General features: G+C 56.3%; 1 protein-coding gene across 1 annotated transcript; it reads right to left on the reverse strand.

Annotated features, from left to right (window-relative positions):
• Window positions 1–5,274: 5,274 nt before the first annotated feature.
• Window positions 5,275–15,257, reverse strand: LOC135979941 (fibrinogen-like protein 1-like protein). The gene is made up of 3 exons (XM_065580055.1): window positions 13,056–15,257; window positions 7,785–7,895; window positions 5,275–6,400 (listed from the first exon to the last, which is right to left on the reverse strand). Exon 3 carries the CDS (start codon window positions 6,347–6,349, stop codon window positions 5,720–5,722), a length of 630 nt encoding a protein of 209 aa, XP_065436127.1. The 5' UTR covers window positions 6,350–6,400; window positions 7,785–7,895; window positions 13,056–15,257; the 3' UTR covers window positions 5,275–5,719.
• Between the last annotated feature and the right edge of the window lie 743 nt (window positions 15,258–16,000).

Here is a 16,000-nt window from a genome sequence, read left to right on the forward strand (position 1 = left end):
CTTCAGCCAGCAACTGGTGTTCATCCGTTTGCACCACACACACACCTGTAGCCAGGGCCACTGTTTCCTTGTCTGTCTGCCTGTTTAGCGTCTCTCGGTCCTTACTGTGCCCATCACCGTGGTGTCTGAGTGGCAAACCAAGGGTTTGACGTGTGCATATGAAACTGCCTGACTGGAAGGACGTGGTTTGGTGTGGATCAGTGACTGCTGGGGCGATTGGTGGCAGAAGGCTCTGAGGGCCTGGCTCATTCCGACCTGGCTCATTCCAATGGCTTCTACAGCTGAGAGCAGCCCAGTCTCCTGCCTGGGTCCGACGCAAACCAGGAAGTACAGGACCACGGTTAACAAGAGCAGCTCAAAAGATCATTTTCGCTGAGCCCAGCCCTGCACAGATTTCCAGCTTAGGTTTGCATTTTCAGCAAAAGTTCTTGTTGATTATTTTTTCCCAACCCCCTTCTGCCTCCATAATAGCCAGCCACCCCGTCAGTCGCATCCTGGGGCGCTCCAGGGACAGCGTATGTGCGTGTATGTGTACATCTGTATATATCTGTATGTGTACATGTGTGTACGTGTATGTACACATGAGTGTGTGCACATGTGAGTATGCGTGTGTATGTGTGTACATGTACCCCAGTCAGATCTATACATCTGGATTTCCTTTGAAAGAATTTTCAAATTGAGCTGATCAAGTGCAATGGCAAAGCACCCAATTCCTCTGCCCCCCAACTGCCTTCGCTGCTTTAACGTACAACCTGCTCCGCTGGCACCTCTGACTCCTGAAAGCCCTAACGCTCCAGGGGAGCAAGCCGTGCCCTGCCCTGCCCTGGCTGCCCCGGGTGTTACCTCGGAGGGAATCGTTCCAGATTCCAATGGGTGGCAGGTCCAGGGAAGAGCCTTATCTGGGGGGAGGCTGTACCAGACCCGCCCGACCCAGGCAGGCTCCCAGGTACTCTCTGCTCGGGGCTGATAAGGCTCCTTAGCAGTTTCTCTCCAAATAAATTCCAGTTCAAGACACCTGAGAGCTCCACAGCAGGGCAGCATCCCCAGAGCGCAGCAGGGCGGGCTTAGGGGGAGCAGTCGGTAGCAGCACCTGCCCCTCGTACGGCAGGAGCGAGAAGTGCCAGCCACGTGCTGCCTCCATCCCCAGAGGCCAGGTGAGAGTGAATTCCCACGTCCCCGCACGATTGGTTCCGTCACTCTTCTACACTTACATGGATTTCCAGTGTCAATGTTTCTAACATCAGCTTTGCCAGCTCTCCTTACACCTTTGTCTGCTAGAGCAAAAACCTGAAATGCAGCTACCTCCTCCTGCTGGGTGACTAGAGACCTTAATGACAGAGCTCGGAACTGCTTAGTCAAGCTGACTAGCTGCAGCCCCTCGGGTTGCCTGCTCGAAGGTTTGCTGGCCAGGCCACAAGTCATTTCTGTGCCTCTTCCCTGCTCCTTCTCAGCATTTGAACATCATTTGACTAGTGTGAACAAGAGTCTATACTGGGGAGAGCCCAGGGTGAGAGAGTCACTAGACTCTTGTCAAGGCTGCTTCCCCACTCTGAACTTTAGGGTACAAATGTGGGGGCCTGCATGAAAACTGCTAAGCTTAACTACCACCTTAGATCTGGTCCACTGCCACCATTCCCAAGTGGATTCCCTTCCCTGGGAAGCCTTGAGAAACCTTTCACCAATTCCCTGGTGAATACAGATCCAACCCCCTTGGATCTAAAAACAAGGAGAATTAACCATCCCCCTCCTTCCTCCCACCAACTCCTGGTGGATCAAGTTCCAAACCTCTTGGATCTTAAAACAAGGAGAAATCAATCAGGTTCTTAAAAAGAAGGCTTTTAATTAAAGAAAAAAGGTAAAAAACATCTCTGTAAAATCAGGATGGAAAATAACTTTACAGGGTAATCAAACTTAAAGAGCAATAGGCCAGAGCAAAACGCTGCGTTAGAAATCGGATTCAAAGTACAGCAAACAGAGGTAAACACTCTAGTAAAAGGTACATTTACATGTTGAGAAAACAAAGTAAAAACTAACACGCCTTGCCTGGCTGTTTACTTACAAGTTTGAAATCTGAGAGACTTGTTCAGAAAGATGTGGAGAACCTGGATTGATGTCTGGTCCCTCTCAGTCCCAAGAGCGAATGACTTCCCAAACAAAGAGCACAAACAAAAGCCTTCCCCGCACCAAGATTTGAAAGTATCTTGTCCCCTTTTTGGTCCTTTGGGTCAGGTGTCAGCCAGGTTATCCGAGCTTCTTAACCCTTTACAGGGAAAAGGATTTTGGAGTCTCTGGCCAGGAGGGATTTTATAGTACTGTACACAGGAGAGCTGTTACCCTTCCCTTTATAGTTATGACAACTCTGGTTATACAGTGCTCTGTATACATCTGTGAAGCAGGAGTGCTGAAACCCCAGTCACAGACGGGGTCCAGCCCCAGAGAGCACCAGCCTGGCCCTGTGGGGTTGGGGTGGGAGGGCGACATGGAGAGCAGTTTGGTCCTATGGAGGGCACTGCTGCCAGGTGGCTCATGGGGAGGGGCGGGGGTGGGCTGTGGCGTATGAAGAGTTCAGGTTGTTTTGGAAGGGGAGGGGTAGCCATGTTCAGGGGGGAGTTGGGGTGTGGGTGGGACCCCAAGTTGGGGGGAATGGTGCAGGGGAACCCTGGGTTTGGCAGGGAGCCCCCAGGCAGCAAAACGGCTGAGCGAGCTGGCTGCCCGGGACAGGCTGAGGATGTCCCCGCTTGCAGCGTCATGCTCCAGCCTGGCGAGGGATGGCTGGCTGGGGAGGGCACCAAGCGCAGCCTGCAATGGGCAGAGTGGGGGGTGGGGGTGGCTCCCAGCACGGACAGCGGAGATGGGAGGCGGGAAGGGGAGAGGTCAGTGCCCTGCGCAGGGGGATTCCCCCGCTCCCCCACTGCAAAACAGCACCCCCCCACCTCACCACCAGCAACCGAGATGGAGGGGACAGCTTAATGCACGGGGGGGCGGGGTCCCTGATACTCCCAACTGCAAAATAGCAACCCCCTCCCCCCTGTCTGCACCCCAGATGCTGAGGAGGGAGGAGGAAACCTTCCAGTTGCACCTCAGCGGCTCCCAGCTTCCCTCCCCCTGAAAACATCCCTGTTTCCAAACCTGCCCCCCAAACTCCCCCCTATGCACGCTCTCCACGCAGGCTCTGTCAGGAAGGCCAAGTAGACAGGGCCTTGTGTCCTGGGGATGCACTGAAGGGCCATGGTCAGGAGGGGACTGGAAAGATGCAGTTTGGGGGGGGGCAATGCCCCTTCACATTCCCCCCCATCTTCACCCCTGCCAGTGGACCAGCCAGGACTACGTCATGGCCCAGCTTTGGGCTACAGCCCACGATTTGGAAGCCCTGCCTGAGGGTGAACTTCATCAGGCCCAGCTGACTTGTTCTTTAGCCTGTTCTTTCCGTGTTCGGGGGGGTGGGGGGGTGCTCCTGCCCCTGGCTGTTAGCATTTATGGTGTTCAGCATCTGGTCACAATGAACTTTGATTGAAGTGACTGAAGCCAAACAGGCAGGAGATGCTCAGAGATGCTCAGAGGACGTCAGCCTGACAGATAAATACACTGCTAGGAGCTGGATTATACCATGTGATGGGTGGAGTTAAAATCTCATTGACACAGCTGTGAGGATGCACTCTTCATTTAAGACAGCTGGAAGCAACAGGTAAGGGGGCCTCGTGTAGAACAAGCCATGATGGCGTGTGCCCAGAAACTAGCCCCAGGTGGGCAGAGGATGCCACCGAGCATTGTTCTGAGCTGGTGCGTGTGTGACAGTGTAGCGGGGCGGCCTGGCTTCCAGGCGCCCCAGGAAGCGATGAGCCAGAAAAGCCGCCAGAGTGGGCGGAGCCACCGCGGCCTGTCCCCGCCCCCCGGAAGTCAAGGGGTGGGACAGGAAGTATAAAGGCCAGGCCCCAGCGCTCAGTAGCTGGCCGGCAGCGGGAGAGGACAGACGCTGGTGCCCGAGCTCCCACGGACCTGAGCCTGCCGAGAGCCTGGTATCCCGAGGAGGACTGGCCAAGGCTGCCGAGAGCCCGGTATCCCAAGGAGGACTGGCCGAGCCTGCCGAGAGCCCGGTATCCTGAGGAGGACTGGCCGAGCCTGCCGAGAGCCCGGTATCCTGAGGAGCGGTCTGAGCTTCCCCCCGCCGAGGGCCCAGAGGGAGTGACAGACCTACCTGCTGCTTGGGGCCCGGAGGAGCCCATGATCTGCGACCCAGCAGACGAAACTCAGGAGGAGCAGGTACCCATGGAGGAGGAGATGGGAAGTGGCCTGGGGATAGCAGACCCCGAACCCATGTCAGTGTGTTGCGGTCAGGATCCCCACTGACTGCGCGGCAGACGGACTGCTGCGGATAGGGCCCTGGGCTGGAACACAGTGGAGTGGGTGGGCCTGTGTTCCCCCCCTGCCACCCCGTGCTGGGTGGCAGTCTCTCCTCCTCCTCCTTGTCCAAGGGGCCTGGGCCCCTGACAGACTATCTGTTGGCTGCCCCGCCCTGACCTAGGGCCTGGGCTAACCCAAACTGACCCAGCCCCTGCTACAAGGCCTGGGCCACTGACTGACTATTGGTGTGTTGCCCCGCCCTGACCCAGGGCCGGAGCTGTTAATTGTGTGCTCAGTCCCTGCATAAGGGCCTGAGCTCTGAACTGCTAATTGTGTGCTCAGTCCCTGCATAGGGGCCTGAGCTCTGAACTGCTAATTGTGTGCTCAGTCCCTGCATAGGGGCCTGAGCCCTAAACTGTCAATTGTGTGCTTAGCCCCTACCCAAAGGTCGGGGCCCTAACTGTTATTCGCTTTGTAGCGGGGCTGTATTGGCGAACCGGGAAGGGACGAGCCCCACCCCGGACCTACTACAGACCGAGACAAGCCGGGCAGTGCAGCCAGGACACGGAGGCAGAGCAGGAAAGCCGAGCAGAGCCTGTGAGCATGGTGTGATCTTGGGAGGAGCATAGAGAGCTTTTGGGCCAGGTGCTGGCTAAAGAGGCTTGGAGCTGAGAGCAGGGAGGCTAATCCCTGCTGTTGGTTCCTGCTGTGTTTGGAGAAGCAGGACTCTGTATGTTCCTTGTCAATAAACAAGACATCAAACAATTACCAGACTCCATTGCCAATTTCTGCTCCCCACTGGAACATCCCCAGGGCCCCAAACTTTGACTAGCCCCTTGGGTTGAAGAGGGACACCAATATCTTTATTGTGTGGTTTCGTTGCACGTCTATCTAATCTCAGTGGTTTATCAGCACCTAATCACTGTTGCAATGTTTTCTCATGTAATAACCATATTTATTAAAAACAGAGGGCAGGTTTTTGAACCCAAACTCACCACTGCTAATACATGCAGAATTCAGATGTAAAGTCCTGGCTTTGAGTCATCCCCCATTTAAATGCTCAATGACAGTTGCTAGAAATCCAGTGTCATGATTCATTGATCACTAATGCCGAGGGGCAGTGGCAGGGCTGGGAGAAGCAGAGGTAAATGTGGGTCTAAAGTCGTAGTGAGTGACATGGCTTCCAGAGAGGCAGAGTAGAAGCGGGGGTCCAGTTATACACACCAATCACGCTTTTCGTGTCATTCGAACGCATTCCAGGGGATTTACCATGCAGAAGCCAACAGGAAGGGAGTGAGCAGAGTAGAGGCATTGCAGGGACTGCACTGATTAGGTGGGGGCTGGCGCGCCATGTCTGATCTAATATTGTCTCCCCTTCTCAGCGGCGCCGGCTCCCAAGGAGGATGGGCTCCTCCTGCCGGACCCAGCACACGTCTGTTGGCTTAACCAGGATGAGGGAAGACCTGCACTCCCCACTCTTACAGAACCCTGCCCAGTAGATGTAGCCTTTCCCATTGAGCAGGATGTTCTGACGCTTGTCGTACCACCAGCCTCCATAGCTACTTGCGCAATTCCCACTGGCCTGGTCCTGATCCTTGTCAGTCGTGCTGAACTTCATGTTGTCGTGTATGCCCCCCAGGCCGGAGTGGTAGGTGGTGAGATAGTCCTCGCCGTCCCCAGAGTACCTTCCCAACCTGAGCGGGTACCCGCTGGGCTCATCCTCGACACTGAAGATGTCGTACTCTGCGTAGCGGGTGCTGTTGGATTTGTCCTCCACCACAAAGCGGACCTTGTAGATGTTCTGCCGCGTGAGCAGGGACAGGTACTGGTTGCCCAGCCAGTAATCCTGCTGCACGTTCCCAAAGCCGTACTTGTAGGTGCTCCAGGACTCCTTCCAGGTGATCTCTGTGTTGTAAGAATTTCTCTGCACAAGGGTCCAGCCTTTGCCTTCGGTGTCCATGTCACACCACACCACTCGAGGGGGGAGAGCCTGCCGGCTGGATGACATGGACCCCGCTGGGGCTGTCCCTGGGGATGTTGCTGCAGTCTTTGGGGAACCCTGAAATGCCACGAACATCAGGTTAAGGGGGCGGGGGGGGAGGGGAGGGAGAGAGAGAGAGCGCCCGCTAGCTAGCTCAATCAAATCAGCCTGGGGTAACTGGAGGCTGGGTTTTTAGAGGCAGGTCCTGTGTATTTCACAATACTACAGCCACAGAATCCGCCCCGGCCATTCCTGGCCACAGAATCCGGCTCCAGATCTTACACTTTCATTTTACCAATAAAATAAGAATAGTTTCTTGCTCTGCTGGTTTTGAAGAAACCTTGAAGAGATGAATCAAGTGTAAACCAAGGCTCTGTATCCTTCCTGAGTCTGTACTGCTGAAGAAATCATTTGGCGAGGGTGGGGGAGACGCTGCCAGATCCATCTCAGCGAATGTCAATTATGAAACCCATCAGTGACAATTTAAATGGGAGTTTTCAAAGAGCCTAAGGGAGTTTGACACCCGACTGTGATTGGAATTCAGTGGGATTTGGGCACCCAACTCCCTGTGGTGCCTTTGAAAATTCCAGACATCCTATCGAGGGGCTTGTCTTTGGGGCGGAAATTGTCCCGAACTATCCTGGTAGAATGAAAGCACTGTGGTTATACTGCTCCTCCCCTCCCCAGGGTCATCCCTCGAGCCTGAGCCCCCCCAGCTCCCCTACCCCCCAGACAATCCCCCTGTGTGCCCCACCCCCATAGCTGAGCCGAGGGGGAGGAGCTGCTGAGCTCTGCGGGGGCAGGGGCTCAGGGCCACCTCTGGAGCTGGTTCGGCCCCTGGCCTGCCTGGGCAAGCCCCTGAGCAGCTCCCAGAGCCGCTGGAGGTGTGGGGAGAAGGGAATGAAAACCCCTGACAAGGAGAAACTGGCTCTCCCTGCTGCCTGGACTCTGGGGGCAAGGCTTCTAGGCATGAGCAAGAGATCCCCAGCTGTTAGCCGGGGCTAGCCCTAGTATAGGAGTTGGTGAGATGGAAGGGTAGAACTCCCAGCTAATTTGGGGGGGGTGCCTGGTTCCCACACGCTGCCCTGTGGTTGGCACCAGCGCTCTTCAGTCACTGCCGGGGGCTTGGCAGCCGTTACCGGAGAAAGGGATAACGAAGCTGTGGAAAGCAAACAGCCAGTCGAGCAGCACCTCCCCCACCCCGGCTGGCCCATTCCCAGGCGCTGGAGGCCTGCGAATGGGAGTAGTGGGGTCACTAGCGCAGGCCGGCCTCGCGATCCCTTCGGAGAACTCAGCGTTCCTTGGGGCCCAGCGCTGACAGGGGGGGCTGGAAGGTGCATTCAGTGGATAAGTGGATCTAGGGGTGACCCCGGCATGGGGGAGAGGAGCAGAATCAGGCCCACGATGCCCTGATCTCGGATATGGCAGATGATAGAAGCTCTCCGACGGGTTCTCTACTCACCCCTCTCGACCTTCTTGTGGGCCAGGGCCCCGTTGCCCTGCACGGGGGCTACGCAAAGGAGCGCCATCATGGACAGCGCAGACAGAAGCAGGAGAGAGCTGGACTGGAACCCTGCAGGGGACAGAAACCGCTGGACATGAGACCAGGAGAGAGTTTCACAAGTGCCTAAATCCCACTAGAACTCACTGGGATTTAGGCACTTAAGTGACTTAGCCACTCTTGAAAATGTTACCCTTAGATGCTAAGGCCAGAGTTTTCAGAGGGCTCAACTACTGGGCCAGATTTTCAGAAGAGCTCAGCTCCCAAGTAGGCACCGCAGGACATGGCTGGATGTTCAAAGGGGCTCAGCATGGGGGGGGGGGCAAGTCTCTGGAGATGGGGTGAAGCCCACCATTCACCTCTCCCCCGGCCCGGCCACTGTCTCCATCTCTGCAGCCGGCCCGATTAGCACACAGCTGGGACCCAGCTGCATGGTAAAAACCATTCAAAGATTGCGGCTCCGATGTCCTGGCTCCCGGGTCCCGGGCGGGTCAGGGCCGGCTGGAGCGCTCCCTGTGGTGGGGAAGGAGCTGCCTTCTCTCTCCCCGCGCTGCACCGCTGCAAGGGGAGTGCTGCTCGGAGCAACCCCCTCTGTCCCAGCTCCCCCCGTCCACAGTCACTACCACCAGCCGGAGGGCAGTGCCCGCTCACCCACACAGAGACAGCAGCTGGGCAGCCTCCGGCAGGGCTCTGCCCCCCTCAGATGAGCGCCAGGTGAGAGGGACCCAGGGCACAGAGCTGCTGTGTGCCCCACGCCAGGCATGCTGCCCCCTGCACTGCAGCCCAGCAGCCCAGAGGGGGACACGCTGCTGACACTGCAGCTGTTCTGTGGGCCCAGCTCAGGCCAGTCTTAAAGTGGGCAGAGTCGCCAGGGGCCACAGTCCTGGCCAAAAAGAGTTCAAAATGGAGCCGGGTCGCTGAGGGGTGCACTGTAAGCGCTGCCCTAGCAAGGGCATGGCCATTTATTTCAGCCGGGATTAACATAGACACCCCTCCCCCGCCCCACACATGCTTTTCCCAGGCCACCTTCAGCACTCAGCGCAGGGATTCACAATGACCTTGCCGGGATCAGCAGCCCAGAGCAATCCAGACTCTTGGACAGAAACCGGCTCATTCACCCCCCGCCCCCCTGCCCAGGTATATCTATCACGACCCTGGTATTACATCTTGTGTAGGCACAGCCCACATAACGCAGAGCGCGGCATATGCAGCCCCCAATGGGAAATAGGTTGAGAACCCTACAGCAGAGGCTCCCGTGTGAAGCTCCAGAGGTCCCAAGTTTGATTATAGCTGCTGCCGGCCCATGACAGTTGCAAAATGGCAGCTTTTTGTGGGGCGGGGCGGGTTGGGGCGGGGTGTGTGTGTATGTGTCAAACCAGAACAGGCTAAAGCCGCACTGTCCTCCCTTTTGGACTACATGGGACCCCAGCTACCTTTCAGCGCCTCATGGATAAGCTACTACACCCCCATAATCATTATGCTGCTGCCTACCTGGACGATGTGGTCATTCATACCCCAGACTGGGAAACCCACCTCGAAGGTGGAGGCAGTGCTCAATACCTTCAGGCGAGCTGGCCTTACAGCTAACCCTGCTAAGTGTGCTGTAGGGTTTACGGAGGCCAAATATCTTGGCTACATTGTGGGAAAAGGTTTGGTAAAACCCCAACTGAACAAGTTAGAGGCCATCCAAAATTGGCCCCGACCACATCGCAAGAAACAAGTCCGGGCATTCCTAGGTGTGGTGGGGTATTACCGACGATTTAGCCCCCACTTTGCCACAAGGGCAAGCCCCCTGACAGACCTACTGAAAGCCCACGGACCTGATCTGGTGAGATGGTCTGACGGAGCAGAGAGAGCGTTCACAGACCTACAGACTGCCCTCTGCAGTAACCCCGTACTGATAGCCCCAGATTTTACCAAGGAATTTATCCTGCAGACGGATGCATCGGAAGTAGGGTTAGGGGCCGTTCTATCACAGATGGTTGGGGAAGAGGAACATCCAGTTCTCTACCTCAGTAGGAAACTCCTTCCGAGGGAACAAAAATATGCTGTGGTGGAGAGAGAGTACCTCGCTGTAAAATGGGCCATGGAAACGTTGCGCTACTACCTGCTCGGGCGCAGATTTGTCCTCGTGACCGACCATGCCCCTCTTCAATGGATGCAACGGAACAAGGAGAAGAACACTAGGGTGACCAGGTGGTTCTTATCCCTCCAACCTTTCCAGTTCCGTGTGCAACACAGAGCAGGGAGCCATCACGGCAATGCCGATGGCTTGTCACGTGTGCACTGTCTGGTGTCCCAAGCTGCCCAACCCCTTGGTGTTGAGCAGGGGGGAGGGATATGTGACAGACCCAAACAAGTGGGGTACAGAAGCCTTGTAGAAGGCAAATATACTGGCCATTGGATGAATAGTTTTCTGTTCTCTGAGTGACCAGAGCAGGGGCTGCACTAGAACAAGCAGGAACTTTCTTGAACCAATTTAAGGCAGGCAGGCTAATTAGGACACCTGGAGTCAATTAAGAAGAACCTGCTAGACTCAATTAAGGCAGGCTAATCAGGGCACCTGGGTTTAAAAAGGAGCTCACTTCAGTTTGTGGTGATGTGTGTGAGGATCTGGGAGCAAGAGGCACTAGGAGCTGAGAGTAAGAAGGCGTACTGCTGGGAGATCCTTTTTTAAGAACATTATTGGATTTCTGTGTTTTAAGAGGTCTGTGCATGTTTTTCAGTTAGCTGGTGGCAGCAGCTAATTTCTTTTCCTTTTTTTCAGTTCTTCCCCAGACGGGGGGGAAGAGTTCGGGGGTACCCCACAGGAAGGAATTCCCAAGTGCGCCTTCCTGGGCTCTCAAAGGGGTGGCAGCATTTACCAATCCACGGCCAGGGGGATCTGTAACCTTGGGAGTTTAATACAAGCCTGGAGTGGCCAGTATTAATTTTTAGAGTCCTTGTGGAACCCCCCCGCCCCCCCCCCCTTCTGCACTCGAAGTGCCAGCGTGGGGAATCAGCCTTGACAGCATCCCAGCTGGGGAAGTTTCCCATTAGCCTGGCTCCGCAGACCCGGAGAGACCGGCCCAGGGCAGTGTGCAAAGCCCAGTGATACTAACGCCCACAGTGACTGTACTGCAGCACGGGGCAAACGCCTCAGGCCCCAGAGCCTTGGTACCTCCTCTGCCCCCAGGAGGAGACTAACGAAAAATAATTCCCCCAAATGAGGTAAACAGCCCCATGACTTGCAAAAGCAAAGAAAATACAGGAGTTGGGTCACCATCCCCTTGTGCTTAGATCAGGGGGCTGGAGCCAGGACTCCTGGGTTCTAGCCCTATATTTGCTGCTTCCAGGGCAAATCACTGGGGGCAGTGAGGCTGTAGGAGTGCCAGGGGTTGTTGTGGGGTCACTCCCCGCAAAGGGAGAGGGGCGGGAAGGGGTTAATTCATGAAATCCAGAAAGTGATTAAAGTTCCCAGCCGGACAGACAAGTCCCTGAGCACCAGGAAGGGGTCTCGGGCCTGGGGGCTGCAGGTCCGACTAGAGCTAAGGGCGCTGCTGGGACACTGTGTGTAGTGGGGGGCTGAGAGCCCCTGACCCGAACTGTGACCCCTTCCCCTAGTGCCACCCGCCCCCAGCCCGGGGGTGCGGCACCCCGAGTTCCAGCCTCGGAACACACGGACCAGCTGACCCCAGAGAGGCGGGGCCAGAGACCGGCCGAGCTAATGGCGGCTCCGCCCATTACAGCCCCGGGGCCCAGGTCTCATCCCGCCCCGCCCCCCGGCTCAGACATTCGGTTCCCCTTCGCCAGCCGGCCCAGCGGGTTCTGCCCAGCGACCGGTGACGGAGGCGGGGCTGCGCGCCGCTATTGGCGGGATGGTCCCCTCTCAGCCAATCCCTGCAGACTGGAGGCTCACACGGCCAGTAGCTGGGAGCTGGAGTCCGGTCTCAGCGCCCCGCGGGGTTCTCGGGTTGTGGGGCCGAGACCGGGCATGGCCCTGGCGCTGCGCCTGCTGCTGCTGGGGGCTGTAGCCCTGCCGGGGGGGCCACTGCCGTGAGTATCGGGGGGAGACCCCGGGGAGGGGGGAGCTGGGTGTCGGGGGGCAGTCGGGCTGGGGGGTGCAGGGAGGGGGGAGCTGGGTGTCGGGGGGCAGTCGGGCTGGGGGGCGCAGGGAGGGGGGAGCTGTGTGTGGGGGGTGAAAGGAGGGGGGAGCTGGGTGTCGGGGGGCAGTCGGGCTGGGGGGCGCAGGGAGGGGGGAGCTGGGTGTGGGGGGGTAGTCGGGCTGGGGGGCGCAGGGAGGGGGGAGCTGGGTGTCGGGGGGCAGTCGGGCTGGGGGGCGCAGGGAGGGGGGAGCTGGGTGTCGGGGGGCAGTCAGGCTGGGGGGCGCAGGGAGGGGGGAGCTGGATGTGGGGGGGCAGTCGGGCTGGGGGGCGCAGGGAGGGGGGAGCTGGGTGTGGGGGGGTAGTCGGGCTGGGGGGCGCAGGGAGGGGGGAGCTGGGTGTCGGGGGGGCAGTCGGGCTGGGGGGCGCAGGGAGGGGGGAGCTCGGTGTGAGGGGGGCAGTCGGGCTGGGGGGTGCAGGGAGGGGGGAGCTGGGTGTCGGGGGGCAGTCGGGATGGGGGGTGCAGGGAGGGGGGAGCTGGGTGTCGGGGGGCAGTCGGGCTGGGGGGCGCAGGGATGGGGGAGCTGGGTGTCGGGGGGGCAGTCGGGCTGGGGGGCGCAGGGAGGGGGGAGCTGGGTGTCGGGGGGCAGTTCTGGGCTCTGCGTTCAGAGGTGTCAGGATAACCACACCGCTCCCCCCACCCCCCAGCACTGAGCGATCACTGACATGGAACGGTGACGTTGCTATAGTGACTGGGGGGTCCTGGCCCCCTTGTGCCAGGTGCTGCCAGGGTCGCTGCTGGGACACTGTGTGTAGTGGGGTGCTGAGATCCACTGAACTGTAACCCCTTCATCTAATGCCAACCTCACCCAGCCAGGGGGTGAGGCTTCGTTGGGGCCAGAGCACCCATGGGTGCTGCACACGCTGACAAGCCCGTCGCAGCCCCGTGAGGTGCTCAGACTGGGAAATCCCCGGGTCCAGGCGCTGCCCAGGGTGTTTCATTCCCCGCGTCTCAGGGCAGGGCGGAGCTTTCAGACATGATTCTTCCTGTTTGCAGAGCTCAGGTTGAGGGAGAGGGAGTAAATTAGCGCCCCCCCCCCCCCCATAGACCAGGGTTAAATGAAGGGAAAAGGCTTCTTGGATCTCTGACCTTTCATGGCTCCCAGAAGGTTCTTCACGCTGGGTTTCACCCCAGTGCCTGGAACTCCTGAGTGTGGTTTGTCCTTGGCTACGTAGGGCTAAGTTGTGTCAGCACCAGTCCAGTTGTACTCCCAGTCAGCAATGGCAGTGGGTCGTATCTGTAGTGGAAGCAGGTCGTTAGAGGTGTCATCCTAGAGAGGAGATGTTAACTCCCCTCTGTCTCTGGTGGTGTTTTAGCACCCCAGGGCGAGGGGAGAGTCTAGAACCCTGGATCTGTGATTAATCAGGTCTTAGTTTGGGTGCGAGCTCCCGTTGCAGAGCACAGAACAGCTGCTGTGTTTGTACTGTTAGGATCTCCCGTAGCTGCCGGATAAAGAGCTTCCGGATCCCAGTAGGATCGGGTGAGGAGAGGGGAAGGCACATCCTGCTTTTCCTGGCATGGACTTGAATTTCCCTTGTTCTCCATGAGGCAGCAGCTCAGACGCTGGGCAGCTCAGCAGCCCGTATTGATCCGGGTGAGGCTGCGGGGTGGGTTTGGGGTTTGTTTAAAATGGCTTAAGGCACATTGGTGCCCGTGTGACACCTCAGTAACAGGAGTGGTTTGACCTAAACAGGGTTAGGCCCCAGTGCAGCCTGGCCCTACTGGGTCATAGAATCATAGAAGATAAGGGTTGGAAGAGGGGAAAAGGACACTGCCCAACTTACTTGGGGTTTGCAAGAAGGCTGGCTAACCTAGTGAGGAGGGCTTTAAACTAGGTTCGTTGGCGGGGGTGGGGGGTAAGGAGACCAAAGCCCTGAGGGAAGTGGGATACAAGGAGGAAGCACGAGCAGGAGAGCACAAGAGAGGAGGACTCCTGCCTCACACTGAGAAAGCAGGACGATCAGCGAGTTATCTTAAGTGCCTATACACAAATGCAAGAAGCCTGGGAAACAAGCAGGGAGAACTGGAAGTCCTGGCACAGTCAAGGAATTATGATGTGATTGGAATAACAGAGACTTGGTGGGATAACTCACATGATTGGAGCACTGTCATGGATGGATATAAACTGTTCAGGAAGGACAGGCAGGGCAGAAAAGGTGGGGGAGTTGCATTGTATGTAAGAGAGGAGTATGACTGCTCAGAGCTCCAGTATGAAACTGCAGATAAACCTGAGAGTCTCTGGATTCAGTTTAGAAGTGTGAGCAACAAGGGTAATGTCATGGTGGGAGTCTGTTATAGACCACCAGACCAGGGGGATGAGGTGGACAAGGCTTTCTTCTGGCAACTAACAGAAGTTACTAGATCGCAGGCCCTGGTTCTCATGGGGGACTTCAGTCACCCCGATATCTGCTGGGAGAGCAATACAGCAGTGCACAGACAATCCAGGAAGTTTTTGGAAAGTGTAGGGGACAATTTCCTGGGGCAAGTGCTGGAGGAACCAATTAGGGGCAGAGCTCTTCTTGACCTGCTGCTCACAAACAGGGAAGAATTAGTAGGGGAAGCAAAAGTAGATGGGAACCTGGGAGAAGTGACTATGAGATGGTCGAGTTCAGGATCCTGACACAAGGAAGAAAGGAGAGCAACAGAATACGGACCCTGAACTTCAGAAAAGCAGACTTTGACTCCTTCAGGGAACTAATGGGCAAGGTCCCCTGGGAGACTAACATGAAGGGGAAAGGAATCCAGGAGAGCTGGCTATATTTTAAAGAATCCTTATTGAGGTTGCAGGAGCAAACCATCCCGATGTGCAGAAAGAATAGCAAATATGGCAGGCGACCAACTTGGCTTAACAGTGAAATCCTTGCTGATCTTAAACACAAAAAAGAAGCTTACAAGAAGTGGAAGATTGGACAAATGACCAGGGAGGAGTATAAAAATATTGTTCAGGCATGCAGGAGTGAAATCAGGAAGGCCAAATCACACTTGGAGTTGCAGATAACAAGGGATGTTAAGAGTAACAAGAAGGGTTTTTTACAGCTATGTTAGCAACAAGAAAAAGGTCAAGGAAAGTGTGGGCCCCTTACTGAATGGGGAGGCAACCTAGTGACAGAGGATGTGGAAAAAGCTAATGTACTCAATGCTTTTTTTGCCTCTGTTTTCACGAACAAGGTCAGCTCCCAGACTACTGCACCAGGCAGCACGGTATGGGGAGGAGGTGATCAGCCCTCTGTGGAGAAAGAAGTGGTTCAGGACTATTTATAAAAGCTGGACAAGCACAAGTCCATGGGGCCGGATGCACCGCATCCGAGGATGTTAAATGAGTTGGCTGATGTGATTGCAGAGCCATTGGCCATTATCTTTGAAAAATCATGGCAATCGGGGGAGGTCCCGGATGATTGGAAAAAAACTAATGTAGTGCCCATCTTTAAAAAAGGGAAGAACTACAGGCCAATCAGCCTCACCTCAGTCCCTGGAAAAATCATGGAGCAGGTCCTCAAGAGTCAATTCTGAAGCACTTGGAGGAGAGGAAAGTGATCAGGAACAGTAGCATGGATTCGCCAAGGGCAAGTCATGCCTGACTAACCTAATTGCCTTCTATGATGAGTTAACTGGCTCTGTGGATGAGGGGAAAGCAATGGACATGTTACTCTTTGACTTTAGCAAAGCTTTTCATACAGTCTCCCACAGTATTCTTGCCAGCAAGTTAAAGACGTATGGGCTGGATGAATGGACTGTAAGGTGAATAGAAAGCTGGCTAGATCATCGGGCTCAACAGTGATCAATGGCTCCATGTCTGGTTAGCGGCCAGTATCAAGCGGAGTGCCCCAAGGGTCGGTCCTGGGGCCGGTTCTGTTCAACATCTTCATTAATGATCTGGAGGATGGCATGGATTGCACCCTCAGCAAGTTTGCAGATGACACTAAACTGGGAGGAGTGGTAGATACGCTGGAGGTAGGAATAGGATACAGAGGGACCTTGACAAATTAGAGGATTGGGCCAAAGGAAATCTGATGAGGTTCAGCAAAGACAAGTGC

The sequence above is a fragment of the Chrysemys picta genome, unplaced genomic scaffold, assembly GCF_011386835.1.
Source record: "Chrysemys picta bellii isolate R12L10 unplaced genomic scaffold, ASM1138683v2 scaf1413, whole genome shotgun sequence".
NCBI classification, from domain to species: domain Eukaryota; kingdom Metazoa; phylum Chordata; order Testudines; family Emydidae; genus Chrysemys; species Chrysemys picta.